At 35.2% G+C, this 18,990-nt stretch overlaps 1 protein-coding gene across 9 annotated transcripts; it reads right to left on the reverse strand.

The window, feature by feature from the left end:
* Positions 1–340: 340 nt before the first annotated feature.
* Positions 341–18,745, reverse strand: LOC115971811 (chloroplastic group IIA intron splicing facilitator CRS1, chloroplastic-like). 9 transcript variants are annotated; one of them, XR_004087348.1, is made up of 10 exons: positions 17,881–18,745; positions 16,678–17,209; positions 13,650–13,780; positions 12,761–13,111; positions 12,522–12,678; positions 10,727–11,019; positions 10,536–10,595; positions 7,384–7,470; positions 3,831–4,144; positions 3,474–3,696 (listed from the first exon to the last, which is right to left on the reverse strand). XR_004087348.1 is itself a non-coding variant. In XM_031091865.1 (9 exons), exons 1-9 carry the CDS (start codon positions 18,667–18,669, stop codon positions 410–412), a joined length of 2,478 nt encoding a protein of 825 aa, XP_030947725.1. In that variant the 5' UTR covers positions 18,670–18,745; the 3' UTR covers positions 341–409. The 9 variants fall into 9 exon arrangements, 4 of the variants coding, with proteins under 4 accessions (XP_030947725.1, XP_030947727.1, XP_030947726.1 ...); XR_004087350.1 differs by lacking the exons at positions 3,474–3,696; positions 3,831–4,144 and adding exons at positions 8,941–9,088; positions 10,126–10,307 and having other exon boundaries at positions 7,386–7,470; XM_031091865.1 differs by lacking the exons at positions 3,474–3,696; positions 3,831–4,144 and adding an exon at positions 341–487.
* Positions 18,746–18,990: the final 245 nt, after the last annotated feature.

The following is an 18,990-nucleotide window of genomic DNA, read 5'->3' on the forward strand; positions in this document are numbered from 1 at the left end:
GCAGCAAATTGAAGTCCATTATTGCTAAAGCCTAAGAATGCCAAAGGTTAACACGAACAAAGAAAAATATGGGAACAGGGTTCACTCACTCATATGCATTATTTTATACAACTACTTAAGTCTAGAAATTTTTGTCCTATCACCGGTTTAAGTATCAATTCCATATATGTGCGCTTGCTGTAACATGAAGTTTGCTAAACAATAGGATGATTAAAAAAAGATAAATACAATAGTATAAACCACAAAAATAATTCATTCAAAACCACAAAAATAGACCAAAATTACAATTGTAAGTAAAAGTTAATGTGGAATTTGAAGATCTATTAAAACCTTTCACCGCATATTTGGTTGATTCATATGTAATTCGGATCATGGAATCGTAATCTTGACATTGAAACCTACAGGAGGCTTATTTTCCCTTTAGCATCACATCTATACTCTTTGAGACCTCAAATTCTTCAAGTTCTTTGTAGCTCCCACATGAATCCTAGCATCAAAAATCAAAATGAACAACTAAGGTAATCACCATTAATTCGTCTAATTTGACAATAAAATCCCAAAAGTTAATTACACACCAAATACAATAATTTCTACAAATTAGAACCATTTGAACCAAAAATAAAAACTAAAAATCATTCACATATGGAGGCGAAGAAATCAGGAATGAAACAAAATTCCACTCAAGCAAAGTGCAATATATTAAGGGAAGAAGAGACAAACCAACGTATAAGAACAAAACTTGCAAGAGCATTTTTAAAAAGGACTGAGACTCCAAAAGAACCAATAAAGAAGACCATGAACCTTAAATAAGTCTTTTCTTTTTTTTATAAACCCTTAAATAAGCCTTTATCCCAATACTTAAGTCACAGTTGCAACTTTAACAAACCTCTTGCTACAAAGTGACGATACTCACAACTTTCATCAAACACTTGCTGCCCACCAAAATCATACCCAAGTGAAGGCCTTGACACATTAACTTCAAGCTCTTTGAGAATACAAAAAATACACATAATCCATATTAACCATTGATTGAAGAATGAAACTCTTCCACCTAGTTTGAAAGGTGTACAATGACCAAATTTGAAAAGAAAATAAACGAACACATTAAAACCATATAAACATATACCTAAGTAGGGAATATAAACACAATCACATTGGTGAAAATTCTACAAATGACCTTATAACCGCTGAAGGAAAAGCATAATAGGACGAAGAGGGTGAATTTTATTTCTCTTGCGTCCTTACTGTGTGCTCTGCTATTGCCTCCATGACTTGACAATGTTCTACCACAATGTGCTCTACTATTACTCTCTTAGTTAAACCCCTAACAAAATCTTATGATTCCTAGAATACTTCATTGTGCAATATTTAAAATACCTCGCTAAATTTTAATGTCCCAAAAATTTTCTTCGTATAGTTTGAGTTTTTATGTGTCAGTCATACTTAGAAATTAAAAATGATGATGTATGATATTCCGTTTGTTACCTAAACAACAATAATTTATTAGTGGTTTAAATTATCTAGATTTATAATTTTCTTTTTTTATTTGTTTTATTTCTTAAAAAGGTGTTCATTAAAAATTAAGTAAACTAAGTATCATAGTTAGGCTCATAAAATAAAATGATAAAAAATGAAGTATGAATAACAAAATATTGATTGTAAATGTTTGTAGGTATTTAATTTAATAAAGAGTTTCAATTGTAATATATGTCAGCATTTATTGCAAAAATTTAAATATTGTAACAATATTTTATCAACACTTAGTTTTTTATTGTTGGAAGATGATGACATTTGTTATTATTCTTAATAGAATTTTTTTGTGATTATACACTGTCTTTAGTAAATAGGTTTCTAAGAAATGAAAAAGGAATTTTTTTTTTTTTTCCAATTAACCTTAAATATAAAGAATTTCGTTAGTTGTCACATTTCAAAACTACCTAGAAAACTAGCATTTCGAGTGTTTAAAACTCAAGATCAATGCAGAACTCGAGCTTTTAATCCTCGAGTTCAGAATTTTTTCATACACTTATGTGGACAATTTTCCACATGGAACCACGTAGAACTCGAGTTTTAGACACTTGATTTTTCTTTCTTCATTCCTTCCTCCTTTCTCCATGTTCTTCCTTTTCTCCTTATACCTCACCCATAGATTCATCAAACCTCGGCACCGCAGCAACAACCCAAACCCACAGATTCATAATATCTTGGCACCAAAGCAAAAACCCAAACCCAAAAATCATGATCTCGACACTAGAGCAGCTCCCTAACCTTGGGTTTGTTGATCTCGACACCAAAGCAGCTTGGGTTTGTTGTGGCTTTGTTGATCTCAGCACCGGAGCCCGTTTGGGTTTGATGTTCCTATCTGGTATTGTTGCTTGGTTTTGTTTTTTTTTCTAGGTTTTTTGTCTTCAAAAGTGGGTTTGGGGGTTTGAGAGTTGGAGAAATCGTTGGGGTGTGGGCGAAGGGGAAAACAGAGAAAGAAATACAGAAAGGAAAAAACGGTTTGAAGAGAAAATAGAACTCGAGTGTCTAAATCTCGAGTTCCACGTGGATTTCAGCCTCCACCTCAACTGTGCCAGCCCATTGAAATCAAGTCTTTTAGGCTCGAGTTGCTACAATAAACTCCAATCTAAAAGACTCGAGATGCTATTTTACTGAATTGTTTCAAACGCATGCTAACTAATATCTCCCACCAAATGGTTGCTAGTTGGAAAATTACCTCAATGAAAAAGTATTTTGTATCAAATGATACCAGATCATCCATATCAAAATCCAATAAATGAGAGACGTGTGCAAAAATAACTACCCACTAACACATATCTTTCAATTGTTAGTAGGTTAGTTATTTTTTGCTAACATATCTTTCATGGTCTACAATAATTCATTGGTCAACCTTTTTGGTAATGAAAAAGAGAGAGAGAGTCTAGCAACCAACCTTCCACAAAAGAGCCCGCTACCAAAGATGATGTTGTAGACCATGTTATATTCACTCTTTTATTGTTTATTCCTTACAATGTTAGAAGTCAATGAATTCAGCCCCATGCTTCACCAGCTTCTTCATCTTAGCTTCATCATCTTTTTCATTCTTCCGGTATGTTATGATTCAGACAACAGCAACAACAGCAACAGACCAACATATGAGCGTAAATGCACGTGGACTCTCAACTTGTACATCAGTTTATGCAGAGACTTAGGATAAGGATAAAGAAGTTGTAGTTGGAGTTAAAGATTAGGAATGATAAATATTAAGAGCAGTTTAGGAGTTTAAATAAATTAGGAGTTGTTTATTAAGCCATCCCTATTATGTAGGAAGAGATAAGTGTAAATTGGTTGTTATCAGCAGTTGTTTGTATTTATAATTTGAATTTCTGATGTAACTGTCATATGCCTTATTTTAAAGGGCATAACGTATTAATGAATTAATGAAGATAAGCAGAAATTTATCCTAAATTCTCTCCCTTATTCCCCATTCGGGAGAGTGGTTATCTCGAATACAACCGACAACCCTTCATTTAACTCTACAAACATCAGGTTTTATCACGGTATCTATATTTGCAGTCAATAAGGACTACACTGCTTGTAGTCAGCCATTCAAGTGTGGAGGCTTCCACAACAGTAGCTACCCCTTCTGGGGAGATCCCTTACCCTCATACTGTGGCATTCCAGAATTCAAGTTTGTGTGTCAAGATGGATTCCCTGTTCTACAGATCATGTTAGAAAGATTCCAGGTTTTGTTGATCAATCATGAAAAACATATTCTAAGGCTTGCTAGATTAGATTTATACAACAATAGTTGTACTTCTAGATATGTTGACACCAGCAGCAGCTACCTTTTCAGCTATGCTCCTCACTTTGGAATCCTTAACCTTGTTCTACGGTTGTTCATCAGTCACTCCAGCCTTGGCCTCCAATGCATTCAGCTTTCATAATAATGATTCATCCACTGAAACTGGCTTTTATACAATTGGCTCCAATCTGCTTTTTCCCTGATCAGCCTTATACTTTCATAATAATGCCCTGATCAGCCCTGACCAATCTGCTTTTGCCCAGCTTTCATAATAATGACCCATCTGCTTTTGCCCTGATCAGCCTTATACTTTCAGATGTCCAGAAGGTACATAGAACTCTGTTCTTTTCTTTTTTCCTGTCAAAGTGCATGTTATAATGAGTGCTTACCTTCTACTTTTTTGGGATAAATTATAATGAATGCTTACATGCTAAGCACGCATTCAATTTGTCCAGTAGAAAGCATCAAATAGAGCAATCTCTGTTCATAGTCCAAATTATTGAGCTTATGTGGAAAGTGAAGCCAGAGACAAAACAGAGAGTATCATATTGTAATGGATCAAACAAATTAGCCCTGAATTCTTGCCTTTCATGGCAGATCATAACAACCTTGACTGTACAAGTCAATAAGGAGAGAACAGCTAATTTCTGAATAATCACTGTAGAACCTCTATCATATTGAACCTACAACCTCATAAATTATAACACAAATGTGAAAGTCAATTGGCAATTGGTTGCTTAAATAATCTCACTCACTGTTTGGTGTCATGCTTCTGTTGCAAGATCCAAATTCAATTTGAGGAACAACATTTTAATAGGCATTATACTTATAAAAGTGATATTCCCTGCCTTCGTTTTCATTTAACAAAAATCAAAGATAAAAATCTACTGAAGAACAATAGATATATTTTTTTAACTTGAAGGGATATGTGTCTCTTGTGTTTGCTTTCTTTAATCAATGCAGCATCAGTGGCGGCAGTCTGCAGTATAATAGTGACAGTAGTCATTCTTTGTTGCCTTAGACGGAAGTCAGCGTCATATAAATTAGTAGTCTTCTGGAAGAAGAAAACAAAGAGTGCTGAATATGTGGAGGCTTTTCTAAAGAAATGCGGATCCTTTGCTCCCAAAAGATATAGCTATTCAGACATAAAGAAAATGAACAACTCCTTCAAAGACAAACTAGGTCAAGGAGGGTACAGTGATGTATACGAAGGAAAGCTACCGGATAATCATATAGTGGCAGTAAAGGTTGAGTGAGTCAAAAGGTAATGGAGAAGAATTTCTTAACGAAGTTGTCAGCATCAGTAGAACTGCCCATGTAAACATTGTCACTCTTCTGGGTTTCTGTTTTGAGGGATCCAAAAGAGCTCTTATCTATGAGTTCATGTCAAAAGGATCTCTTGAAAAGTAAATATATGATTATAGTAAATTAAACAAAATTCCCCCCTTAGGATGGGAAAGAATTTACCAAATTGCAATTGACATTGCAAATGGCCTGGAGTACTTGCACAAGGGCTGTAATACACAAATCCTTCATCTTGATATAAAACCACAAAATATCCTCTTGGACCAAGATTTCTGTCCAAAAATCTCAGATTTTGGTCTGGCTAAATTGTGCAACAGAAAAGAGAGCACCATGTCACTAGTAGGTGCAAGAGGAACAGTTGGATTACATTGCACCAGAAGTATTTTCAAGAAACTTTGGAATAGTCTCACAAAAATCTGATTTTTATAGCTATGGGATGATGATTCTAGAAATGGTTGCAGGAAGAAAGAACACTGATGCAGGAATCCAACATAGCAGTGAAATATATTTTCCACACTGGATCTACAATCATCTAGAATTAGAAGGGAATTTAAAACTGCTCTTGAGCATTCTCTGATGGACCTTCATGCTTCAAGCTTTTGGTATTCATTGGGTTATGCCAGGATCGGTGGCAGGATTGTTATCTTGCTGGCATCAGTGGCTTGGGAAGCATAACTTGAATATTTGGAATTTGATTCCAGGGTGCTTAATATGGATTGTTTGGTTGGAACGAAATCATCGCTCCTTTGAGAACATGGAGAAGATGTTAGATGAGTTAAAGGTTTTATGCCAACGCAGTCTTTTTGAGTGGTCTTCATTGTTGGGGCTTTACTGATTCTTCGTCTCTTTCAGAATTTATGTTTTCCCTTAGATTATCTTTCTGATTTCCCTATCTTTTGTTTTGCTATTTGTTTCATCTGTTTCTTGTTGTTCATCATCATGAAGAACTTGTACTTTTCATTTTTTCTCATTAATAATAGTTCTCTAATTACCTATCAAAAAAATAAAGCAGTGGAAGAACTTGCAAGAAAGATGATTCTAGTGGGTTTGTGGTGCATACAATCTAATCCAGCTGACCAGCCTTCCATGGGTAAGGTAGTTGATATGTTAGAAGGGAGTCATCAATTTATCCAAGTTCCACCAAAGCCTTTTCCTTCTTCCCCTTTGGGAATTCCATAAGGCCATTCCACAACATCCTCTCCAAATCCTTCCAAAAACAGTGTTGAGACTCTACTATCACACTGAAATTCTGTTAGGAAGTTTCACATTTAGTGTAATTTTAGATTAAAATTTGAATTGACATGATGGATGGAGAACATTGAATGACTTATTTGATTGCCAAATGTACACCCATTTGTTTCTCTTACAGTCACCTTCACACCAGCAGAGACTAGTCTTATGGATGTCATGGTTTACACCTACAACCAAATGTTACACTTTCCACCAACATGATTAACTGTAGCTCCACTTTTTTAACTTTTTGAGTCAGTGCTCCAAGAATCATCCTATCCAATAAATTGGGGTAAGGCTGCCTACTATGACCTCTCTCAAACCCTGCAAAAGCAGGAGCTTTGTGCACTGGGTACAGCCTTTTCTTTTTTTTTTTAAACTCTGTACCCCAGTATAACTCATTTATTATTGGTAAGTTATGCATGTACCTCATGAGTCTTAAACCCATGACCTTACCCTCCACTTAAAACTTACAAGGATAGGAGATGCCAATTGAGCTAGAGCTCATTGGCATTTCTATCCCAACATAACAGTCCCACAATTCAGCATATGGTAAATTTATGTAAAATATGAAATGCTGCAGCATGCTTTAAACTAGACCTCAGCACCTCACCTCTGAATGCATATTTAATACATCTACGCTGATCTCAGAGCACCATAAGACACATTTTTGAACAAATAAAATTCAAGTAGCACAAAGTAATACTACTGAAAACTTCCAGAAACTCCAACACATGCATTCTTTTAAGAGGAAAATAATATACAGTCCATGATTGCTTCTGGTGCCTAGGAAGTTTGCCAAATCTTTTGAAGCTCACAACAATCACCCAAACCTTTCAATCAGGCTATTTTTATACTTTTGTATAATGAGTAGCTGTGCAAATTGGGAAATATTGATCACTTAATATATATATATATATATATATAAAGGGAAATATTGATTAAATTGAAATGTTACAAATAAACTAAAACACTTAAATAATGGTCAAAAGGTAGACTCTGGTCTTCTTATTGATTATTTTGAGGGACACCATAATTGCAAAGGATGTAAAAGGACCTACCAGATTGTTTAAAGTTTTTGACAATCCTCGGCTACCAAAGTGGCATGATGATTGATATTGTGGATCTAACCATTCCAGAAAAGAGACCTAAAACCAATATTTCAAAAGAAAAATTATCAACTTACTCAAAAGAAAAGGTCAAAGTCCAAATTAAAGTAAAATGGCATTTGAACTCAAGGCAAGTTTGATAGACTACAGACATAATTAAACATTCCATGTGATCATGAGTAGCTTTCTAGTTGTTTACAGTTCAACAAAATTAGCTCATGATGGTTCACGGAAAATTCATCTCAATCTCAAACAATCTTCAGATAAAAGTGAATTTAACATTGGAAATGTATAAGGCAAGAAATGAATGAACAGGGAGAGAAGTTAGAATTAGCATCATTTGCGGTCTTGTGAGAGAAACATATAACATGCTTTGGTCACGTGTAGTAACAACTAATGATTGCACCAAGAAAGAGTAATATAGCTCATAATAAAAGAGATGCAATGACAAAGTGACACAGGACAAAACCAAAAAGATGCAACATGAAAATTAAACAACAAGAAAACAAAGGATAGATAACCTAGGAGTCAACACCTAGGCTTGCTTAGAGTCAGCACCAAACAAAAAAGAACCTACAATTGGCTAGCACCAGACCATTAGATGAATTTAAAGAGAAATTTTATTCGTCATCAAAATTCTTTCAATTCTTGTAAGAGTTAACATTATGCTTATAGACTATCTAGACTAAACCCTAATTCTAACTTACTTGAGAAATCCTAAGTATCGAATTACAAAAGTACCCTTGACTCTAAGAAATTAAATAAAAAATAAAGTAATAAACCTAATTAACTACTATCACCTAAAATAAAATTAAATTAACTCCAAAATTAAATTAAAATAAATATTTCTTTGAGCTTCCCATAGGCTACAAGGCACATGGATTATGGTACCAAGAATTCTCTCTCAGAAAAAGTAGAAATAGAAATTGATTACTAGATATTATACTAAATGGAGTCCCACACATGGGATCAATAAAAATAAAAATAAAATGAACTTTAAACAAACAAAAGAAAAGGAGTGACATAGGGTTATTTTTATTTTATTGAAGAAGTCAATTATATTTTTTTATTGATCCATTGGATTGTATTTTAGTTATAATTCAATTAGGATATTAGTATTTTGTTTAATTTACTAGAGTCAAGGGTATTTTTGAAATTCAAAATTGGGCTTTAGCTTGGCTATGATTCAATTCCAAACAACCCTTGGCAATGATTCCTTGATTTTGCTTTCTTGCTTTTTGCTGATTCCAAGCAAGCCTGGGTGTTGATTCCTAAATTAATTTTTATTTTTTTGTCGTCAATTTCGTTGTTGCATCTGTTTTAGTTTTCTCCTACGCATAAGGAGAGATCCAGTTACTAATTTTTGTTACCTTGGAAAATTACTAGTAGAGGCTAACTGTAAAAATGTCAAGAAAATCAAGAACAAATTCAACAACATAGTGAGTATAGCAAATTCATAAAAGCCTAAACATCATCAACTTAATAGGCCTAAAGTCTCAAAAGGCTAACCATTATCAACTTAAGTGGCTCATAAACAAGAAGATGAGCAACACCAAAGGCAGTGTAGCAGAAACACAGTCAAGCCTAGAAGAGGGAATGAAGGATTACTTGATGCAGCTGACACCTTCTAATTGTATCCTCACTCATTCAGCATTTTCTTGCAATTAACACAATATGCAGTCATTTAACACCCAACTATTGGATAATACATATGCAAGAAAATCTAAGTTATTCATTTATGTGATTATTCAGGTATTTTCAAGAGTAGACATGGAACTATCTTGACAATTAATGTAGGATGTACTTAATCGCAAATTTTGTTTGATACAGAAGATCTTGGAGATGGTCAACTAAAATTAGCTGTCTCAAAGCAAGAATACATGATACAACAACAACAAAGCCTTAGTCCCAAATTTTTGGGGGTCGGCTATGGATCATCAACAAATTAGTCAAGGTCACCACATGTATTTTAGTAGTCAATAACCCAACGAGTATCTATAGTGGTCCATTCATAAAAGAATGACTAATTTTTACACTAGCCACATGAATATGCAATACTAATTCCCAAAATTATCTATTCAGTCCTATTTGAGAGAATATTTCAAGCAAGTTAACTTATAGATGCTCTGGCTTAATTCATCATACAGTGATACAACCAACGGTGAAAACACCTATCTATGTTGCAGGAGTTCATATGACACATTATTAACTAAAAACCGTTCATATGACACATTCAGAATGCCTATCCTAAAGCCAATCTAGATGAATTTTCAGTTCCAATATGCCAGTTTTAATGACTCATTAAGTCAAATCAAGTGGTGAGGCTCAATATGTTTGGATGAATGCTAATGTAGCACCTAACCAGAGGGAAACTTGCCTATAATTGATGCCCTTGAGGCACACATATATTTGGGGCTCACCTTCTGAATTTAGCTTACACCTTGACAGTCCTTCACATCAATTTTTAGAGAAATCTTGTCACAAATTCAGGCCCACGGTACCCAAATCGTTCTTAAACCAAGGAAGAAGTGCTCCTTGTACAATGATGCAAATCTAAAATGACTGAATTTAGTATTTTACTCATAAATCATAATATAAAAATTAAAATTTGCCTCAACTTCATAGCATAGGGATATCAAGTAACAGGATAACATGTCTATAAGGAAACTATCTGAGTTCCACCTAAAGCCTTACTTGCAAAGTAATTTGGTGAGTAGCAGATGGGGAATTCCCCTCCAATGGCACGTCCACATCCTTCATCTCCCAAACAAGATGAACGTTTTAAGAGGAATCATGGCATGATAAATCCATTACCTAAGGTTTTGTAAAACTTAACATTCTCCTTGATCGACCAACCTGCTATCCTGCAGCTCTGCCTGCAAACTCATTAGCTAAAAAATGAAACCAAGATTCTAGTTGCAGTATTCACCAATTAGACAGTCACAGAAACAAATGTAGCAGGTTTGAGTAAGTAGATAATGTGGTATACAGTTTTAAAATGGTCAACAAGAAAAGGCTGAAAGCTTGCTTCAATTAGGATGTTACCACGCTCATGATAAACTACTTAAGAAAGATGCAAGTATAAGCTAAAGTTTCAAGATTACCAATTTGAGTTTCAAATCTGTGATTGCCCGCTGTCTCTCGTAAGCAAAATACTTCAGCGACTGAGACAAAAAGGGGTGGAAAATTTTCAAATCATAGTCTCTAACCACATGATGATATATATGGATTGAAATATATATTCTTACGGAACCTGGAGATGATGAAGTAGGAACAAAATAAGAAATTGACTTACTCCAAGTCTCTGCATCTCAATGGATCTATGTAATGCTTTTCTCTTAGTCAGAAGATTCTTGTGCTCTGGTTTTAGAGGCCGTCGGTAGTTTTTCCCACGGTAAATAATTATAGCATGACCTTCTTTTCGCTTGTCCACTGAAACAAGAATTCCACCACTTTCTGCTTCAAGCAGTTTAGCAGTGTAAATGACCTGATGAAACAATCTCTGCATTGTAATCACCTTGACTACTTCTCTGTATTTCCAGTGTTGATGCAGGCCTTCTATAACACCATCAAAGACCCCACGCCTACCTGAAGCCAACATAAAACAAAAATATGTGTGAACAGCAAAAATAACTTTAAAAAAATAGGCAGCAGCTAAGACTACTGCTTCTGAAATCATTTCCGGAAAGAATTTTTATGTCCCTTCATTACTTCCTTTAAGAACCATTTGGTCCAAGGCAAAGTTATGGCAGTAAGTAGGACTTTTTCATCTCTACACTCTTGATAAAACCAGACAGTCAGACAAGCACCCAGCTATAGTTGGGATATGTAAATAAGTCAGTGGGATTGACTAAGAATAGTCAGCCAAATCTGTAGAGCATATGCAAGACAAAATTTAATGTTGTGAAGTTCCTCAAATAGGCTTTAAGTCATATTTTACAGATTGATTTCCATAATAGCTGCAAATTCAAGTAATGCCATCAAAATATGCAGATCAATTTAGAATAGCATTCGCTGAGAGAGTTGACATTTCTGCCCCTAAATTATAGCCCCAAAACAAGAGGAAGATCCACTGACCAAAAATAAGAAGAAGAGCAGAAAGGCCCATGTGCTCAGGAGTACACTATAAACAGAAGCAATTACTAAGCTCAGGATATTGAATTCAGATCTTAAAATTTGAGTAAATTAATATATACGTAACAAGATACAAGAATTGACAAGGTTACTCATCAAAAATAAAATAAAGTAGAAAATAACTTATTACTGCTATTTAATCACTTCATTAAGAAATAACTACTGAGCACAGGATGTTGATTTCAGATGTTAAAACATAACTTAATAAAAAAGGGTAATTATCCCACACTGCTTAAGAAAGTGTGTTGTGTGCAGTATAACTTGCCCCCTCCCATAAAAATTACCATGGCTTTTGAGTGGAGTTTGCAGTGTGTCTTTGTGTTAGAACCTCATTTCCTCTCCCTTGTGTGTGTGTGTGTTTGTTTCTAAAAACAAAGGATAATTATCCCACATTGTTTAAGAAAGTGTGTTCTGTGCAGTATAATTTGTCTTATCCTCTCTTAAAAGTTGTTTGCGTGTGTGTCTCAAAAAAATTAAATAAAAGTAACAAGATACCAAAAGAGCTGACAGGGTTACTCATGAAAATACAATCACATAGTAGAAAATAATGTGTCTGCCATTTAATCAATCTGTAACAGAGAATACAATTTTTTTTATTGATATGTAAGAATAAAAAAGAGGAACATCAATAACATAACAGAGGATACAAATTGAAAGGAAACAACTAGGATGCAGCATGCTTGGGCAAGAAACAAATGAAAACAAAAACTTAAACTCCTTTTAATCATGAAACACATTTTTTAGGCAACTAATTATTAGGTTATATCGTGCCAAAAATAAATTTCTGCAGAAATTATTATCACCCAATACATTAAGAGTAAATTCATTTCCAATTTTGACATTGGACCAATCAATAGTTTAGAACTTAAATACCTAACCAAGAATACTGCCTTCTATAGAAATAAAGGATACGGGATAGAGCTATTACACAACTAGACAAGTAAGATTTTCATTACCAAGAACTAAACAACTATCCATCTTCAGTCCTATCTTCTGGAAACACAGTCTCTCTTCTTCTGTCATCATTTCCTGGTCTGCATCCTGCTCTGCTGGTGCCCATGCAGCATTCAACTTTGATAACTCCTTCATTGACTTATCAATCTTTATGTTAAGCTGCCAAATCCACAACACATATTTCACAAACAGTGCAATGAAATAAGATTAAGGGAAGTCCAAGTCCATAATTGACCCTTACAATAAAAAGCTTGTGCTCTTGCTTTCTTAGCTCACTCTCTAATCTTTGTTTTTCAGCTTCACATTTAATTTCAACATCTGAATTTCCATTTTTCAGGTCCCTGAACTCTGTTTGGATATCCTGGAATTCTGATAAAGTTCCAGACATACTAGTGTTTTCTGTTGGGCCATTATCTAAACAAATAGTTTCAATCGCTTTAAGACGTGCACCTTCTTCATGAAGTTGGAATCCTTTGAGCTTAGTTTCTCTCTCCGATACTAAATTTGCTACTCTTCCAGGAAGGAAGTCCTTTCCTCTATAAAGTATTATCAGAAACTTATTACGCAACAAAAGAACCCCACCTGTAAGAATCTGCAATCATAATTAATGTTCAAATAAATATATATCCATGGAAATAATGCACAAGCAGGAATAGATAGCATCACAAACATAGGTTATGCATGTATGTGCATAGGCACGCTTGGCTTCACCTTTGAAGCATCAAAGCCTACCCCCATGATCCTTCCAGAAACCAAACTTCTAAATCCAGGTATAACAGCCATCAATACAGGTGTTCTTGTGCTCAGATCAATGAAGAATTATTCTAGCAGCTACCACATCCACTGCGGCAGTGATGTGGTGATATAAGCACAAGTGACATGGATCAGAAGCTATCGTAGTTGGATCAGGTTGATATTCATTAGGGAGAACAAGGGGTGGGCAACCTTGCCTCAAAAGGTGGGCCATTTATTTGCCCCTACTGTCACTTTGAGATGACATGGACGGTCAAAGCTTGTGAATGATCAATATAGGTAGACTTTACACTTTTATATAAGAAACAAAACAAATACTGGCATGTCATAGACCTCACATATCTACAGCCCAAAAGTCTATATTCTATCAAACTTGCCTTGAGTTCAAACGCCATTTCCTCATTGTTTGTATTTGGGACTCCCCACTTCAGAGCAATCTTCACTATAAGACTTTTTTCCCAAAGTTTTAAGATAGCCACAGCCAAGCCTTGAAGTTTTCTATTTCTCCCTTCAAAAATCAGAGGAAAGCTGGAATTAAAGTCTTGATGACACACGCCAGCTAGCATAGCAAAGAATATCTAGCATGATAAACAGATTCAAAATTGAAAAATATTCTTTATGATGTTTAAATTTTGTGCCTAAAATAGACCCATGATGATCATTCTCTACTTTGTTAAATATTAATATATGTTTTATTATTTTTGAAGACTACTTTTTCTGGGGATGCATTATATAATGCTTACTGCAATTTATATTATTATGGTACAATTACAAAAGATTAAAGTTGTTATGATACAGAATTGTAAATCCATATACTCAGGTACATAAGTGTCATATTGATATTCAAGTGCATGCTTCTGAAATGACATCAATAAAGTCTACAAGATATTTTCAGAGGAAAGGATAAATTCAGGTGATTCATTTATACGGCCATCATGTGTAGAGAGACTATATTCCTTGTCCCTGAGTCTGGACTCTTCACTAGTGCTCAGTTTAAGGGTGAACACATTGAACACAATGAACAGGATACAATTAGCCATTATTGCTAAAAAATTTAACCCAAGGTACTTTAGATAATGTCCTGTCTAACGCACAGATGAGATTACTTATCTCATTCATTGCAGCATTATACTAAATTAGGAACTCTGAGTATGCTTGAAAAGTTGCAGATGCCACATAGGAATCCACCACTTTGTTACATTGAAAATATCCAAAACACACCTAACATGACCAAACACTTTTTTTGATAAGTAAGAAGAGAATATTATTAATAAAAGAAAAACAAGAGAAGCACAAAGAGTTCACGGTAGTGAACAAAGGAAAAAAAGAAACAAAAAAATAGAAGCAGCCCCTAATCTATTCTAATAGATGAAAGAAAATCCAAAAGGGTAGAACAATCCGAACAACCCCAACATCGAGACCAATCAAAGAGGGTCCGCTGGCAATACTCTAATAACTGAACCACAGTTTTCCCCTCATCTTCAAAAGACCGCCGATTCCGTTCAGTCCAAATAATCCACATTAAACAACCTGAAACCAAATCTCAAATATCAGAGCTATGCTTCCCCAGCCAATGATACCAGCAAAATAATAAGTCCACAACTGAACTTAGCATGACCCATTCAATCCCAAAGAACCGAAGCATATACATCTACAAAGAATGAGCTATCGGACAAAACAGTAACAGGTGATCCACCGATTCTGCGTTGCTACAGCACAAACAACAACGATTTGCCAAAAGGCGACCACAAAACATAAGATTATCCAAAGTTAGAATCTGACAATGGGCTGCTGTCCACATAAAAAAAGCCACCCTTTTAGGAACCTTAACTATCCAAATTCCTTTCCAAGGGAAAGTGGAAGGAGCTGTGTTCCGAATCTTATGCTAAAAGGACTGAGTATCAAACTTCCCATTGCCATTAAGATCCCAACAAAGCCTGTCACACCCTCCATCCCTAGGAAGACGGGTTTGGAAGAAATTAGAAAGGAGTAGGAAGCCGCCAACTCCCAATCATTGAAGTCCCTGTGAAAACTTAAGCTCCACACTCTGTCATTATCACCCACTGGAGGGCTTAACACCTCAGAAATACAAGCCTCCTTATTAGCTAAACACAAAAATAACTGAGGATAAAGAATTTTGAGAGGAACATCACCAGTCCACTTATAATGCCAAAAAAGAATACGAGAACCATCCCCCATCACAAAAGAGACATGCTTCGCAAAAGTTTCCCACCCTTCACTAATACTCTGCCATAACCCACAACCATAAGCCCTACTACAAGCTCCAATGCTCCAACCCCCTATTCCTTCCCCATATTTCATGGCAATGACCCTATGCCACAGATGCGAGGTTTCATGGCCATACCTCCAAAGTCATTTCCCTAATAGGGTTTGATTAAAAGGCACCAACACATGACAAGAATCTGGTCATATTAAAAGGTTTTAAACCCATTCCACACAAAAATCATATTTCAAAAAACATTACATAAGAATTTTCCGGTATTCTAGTTAGCCTATGAGGTTTTTTTTTTGTGTGGTGAAGTTGTGATTAATTTGAGAGCCAATCATTATAAATTTAACCATTACAGGCTAAATTTTAAGCTCAAGTACCATGTAGACTTAATGTGAAAAAGAAAACTTCACTTCATGTGAATGACAGATTCTATATTCTTTCTATTCCTTTAGAAGCAACAATACTAAATTACCCACCTATTGCAGTTATGGAAAATTCCCAACAGAAATCCCAAGGAGAAGGTGTTCAAGAGGGGAAACAAGAAGCATTTTACTTCTTAATTTTTATTTTTTACATTTTTGTCTTGAAACAAGAAGCTTTAATGAGTGGGAGCACTATAGGTTTGTTTAATTTCAGTTCAAACTCTAAAAATCAAAGGTTTCTCATTTTAACCCACTTCCTCTTAGGGTCATCTAACCAAAATAATAAAATCTGTATACCATACCTCAGTCAACTTTAATGTACCCCTTCACCCTAAAAGATAGATCTTAAATATCAAAGGAAATTTAGTGGTCTCTAGATGTGTCCAAAAAGTCATTTCTCACAATGAAATAAAATAATTACAAAGATTGAGAGAATCACAAACAATTACATAATATTGATACCATAGTACAGTTGTATCCAAAAATTTATATCTGATCTTAAAAGAAATAATAATAATAGTGACCATCATACACAAAAAAGTCTCTTTATAGTCCATAAATATCCAACCTTATGCAATGCTTTCATGGACTTCATCTAGGGGTATAGTTTCTCTTCCTTTATTGATAAGTATATTTTGCTTCTCTTCTTGTCCTAGTTTTTTTTATATGTAGATATTATATTGTTACTATGTTTCCTGAAAATTATATGTTCGGGGCAAAACTGAAATATGACAACAGACAAGGTCATACCAAGGACAAAATGAGTAGGTAAAGCGCGAGCAAGCTTCCTCAAGGATGTCAAATCCTCATCTGTCAACTTTGCTCTAGTATGTGGTGGACAAAGCCTAAATGGTGGCCTAAATCCAGGAACCACTTCAGGAAGTAAGTCCGCATCTATTGGCAAAGGTTTGCGCATCCACCAGTCAATGAAGCGAGGTCCCAAGCCATCCAACAACCTGTCCATTTCCCTCTCATAAAGTGATCCGCATACTGCTTGGCAATTCAAATCTTCATTTAAAAAGATGCTACTATGCAAAGTCTCTCTCTTACTGTCCTTTCCGCAAATCTTTTCAACTACAGCACTTTCATCGGAGTTAACTTGAAAAGTATCAGAGTTTCTTTCCAACTGTGGCTGACCCATTTTGTAGAGAGGCATTTCTTGACTGCCAGCAAGCCATGCACGAGTGTTTAGAAATTTCTTCGGAGTTAACTGATAATTGCATCCTCGGTATACAACAAGATTATCTTTCTTACTCCAAACAACCAAACCTCCAGTCTTGGTCTGTATATTAAGAAATGAATTACAAGGACAACTATCGGAATAATAAAATAAATAAAAAAAACAAACGTATTCAGCAAAAAAAAAAAAAAAAAAAAACAAACAAACAAACATTATACAAGAATGAAGAAAATAATAATTTAATAAGAGAAGTAGCATGACAAATAATTAGAAATTTCAACCTATCAAGAAAGCATCATAAGTAGTACAAAAAATACCAGAAAATTAAACATCTTAAAGCAGTCAAATGGAAACATTCACAATTATATGGTCAATCTACAGAACATAAGTAATATTTAAACAAAAAGACAGTCAAAGTAGTAGAAAAAAGATTAATTTTAAAAGCAAAGCACTTGTTTGTGTTGAAGAACAATCAGGGGATAATTTGCAAAAACCAAAGAATTTTTGGTAGTTGGCAAAATGGCCCCGGCTGACCCTAATTAGTAGTTGAATTCCAGCTTATAAGCATCGCAGACAATTCTAAATCACAACAGCTATCTTCTATTGTTACATAAATAAGTAGTAATCTTCATGCTATTAGAAATATCCTACTTCAATTATCTAACAACTATATGACCCGTTTCAATAAGTCCCCTTAAAAACAAAGAATTAACAAGTACAATTTCGTTCCCCAAAAAAAAAAAAACAAAACAAAACGAAAACATGAACCGAACCTCAACGATTTCTTGAGCTCTATCCATATTCCTGCACAAAGGGACATCGAACTTCAGCATAACAAGCTCATTCCTCCTCCAAAGCAGTCTAACCTCATCAACCACACCTTGAGTGACACCAGCTTTCTTCACCTTCACCCATTTCCTCATCTTAGCGGCCTCACCTCTCAACCTCTCAAGCAAGGCCTTGTCAAGCCTCAATTCCGCAGCAGTTACCACCTTTTCCTTCTTCATCCTCCGAAAAACTAACTTTTCCACATCCTTCTCCCATGGCATTTTCTCTATAACTCTCTCACCACTACTACCATCTTCTCCAAGCCCTTCCAAACACACTTCAAGCCCAAACTCACCAGAACCCATCTGGGTTTCTTCAGAAAGATCGTTTTTTTGAAGCTTTTCAATTTGCCTTACGATCTTTCCCACCGCTCTCTTGCCTCTGACACCAACTTTCTCAGTCAGGGCCTTATCAGACTTTTCCACTCTTTCATTGTTAGAGCTCTTCTTGGTGTGGAGTTTGGAGAGGTCGAGAACTTCATGGGGTTGAAGAAGAAGGGGACCCTTCATCCATGGAGGTGTGGGAACTTTAACGGTGGCATTGGATTGTGAAAGTGGGTTTGAGGAAACAGAGAATTCTGGGTTTGTGGTGGTTGGGGTTGGGGTATTGGATTTGGAGGAGTGAGTGGGGTTATGGGTTTTGGGAGGTTTTGGGTTTAAGGAGGATGAGACGGTGAGGTGAGAATATTGGGAGGGGAAATGGGGAGTGGAAGAGAGGAAGAGAATTGTAGGCATGACTGAGTGAGTGACTGTGAGAGTGAGTAAAAGTTTTAGCAGAATTGAGAAGACTGATTTTGGTGGCACTTTTTTTCTTTTTTCACTTTCTTATCATAAATGTCCATGTAATATCAGGGTCGTTGGAATGGATATTTTGTTCGGCTATTGGATTTTTTCTTTTTTGAAGTCTGATTTGCATTTTTTTCTTTCATCTCTAATAAGTAAGTCTCTTTTCTTTTATATTTCTTTTATATACAATGTACAGAAAAATAACAGTATTTTAAAAAATTGTATGTATACAAAGAAGTTAAAAAAACTAAAATAAAATAGCTAAGACCT

The sequence above is a fragment of the Quercus lobata genome, chromosome 12 (assembly GCF_001633185.2).
Source record: "Quercus lobata isolate SW786 chromosome 12, ValleyOak3.0 Primary Assembly, whole genome shotgun sequence".
Taxonomy (NCBI): Eukaryota; Viridiplantae; Streptophyta; class Magnoliopsida; order Fagales; family Fagaceae; genus Quercus; species Quercus lobata.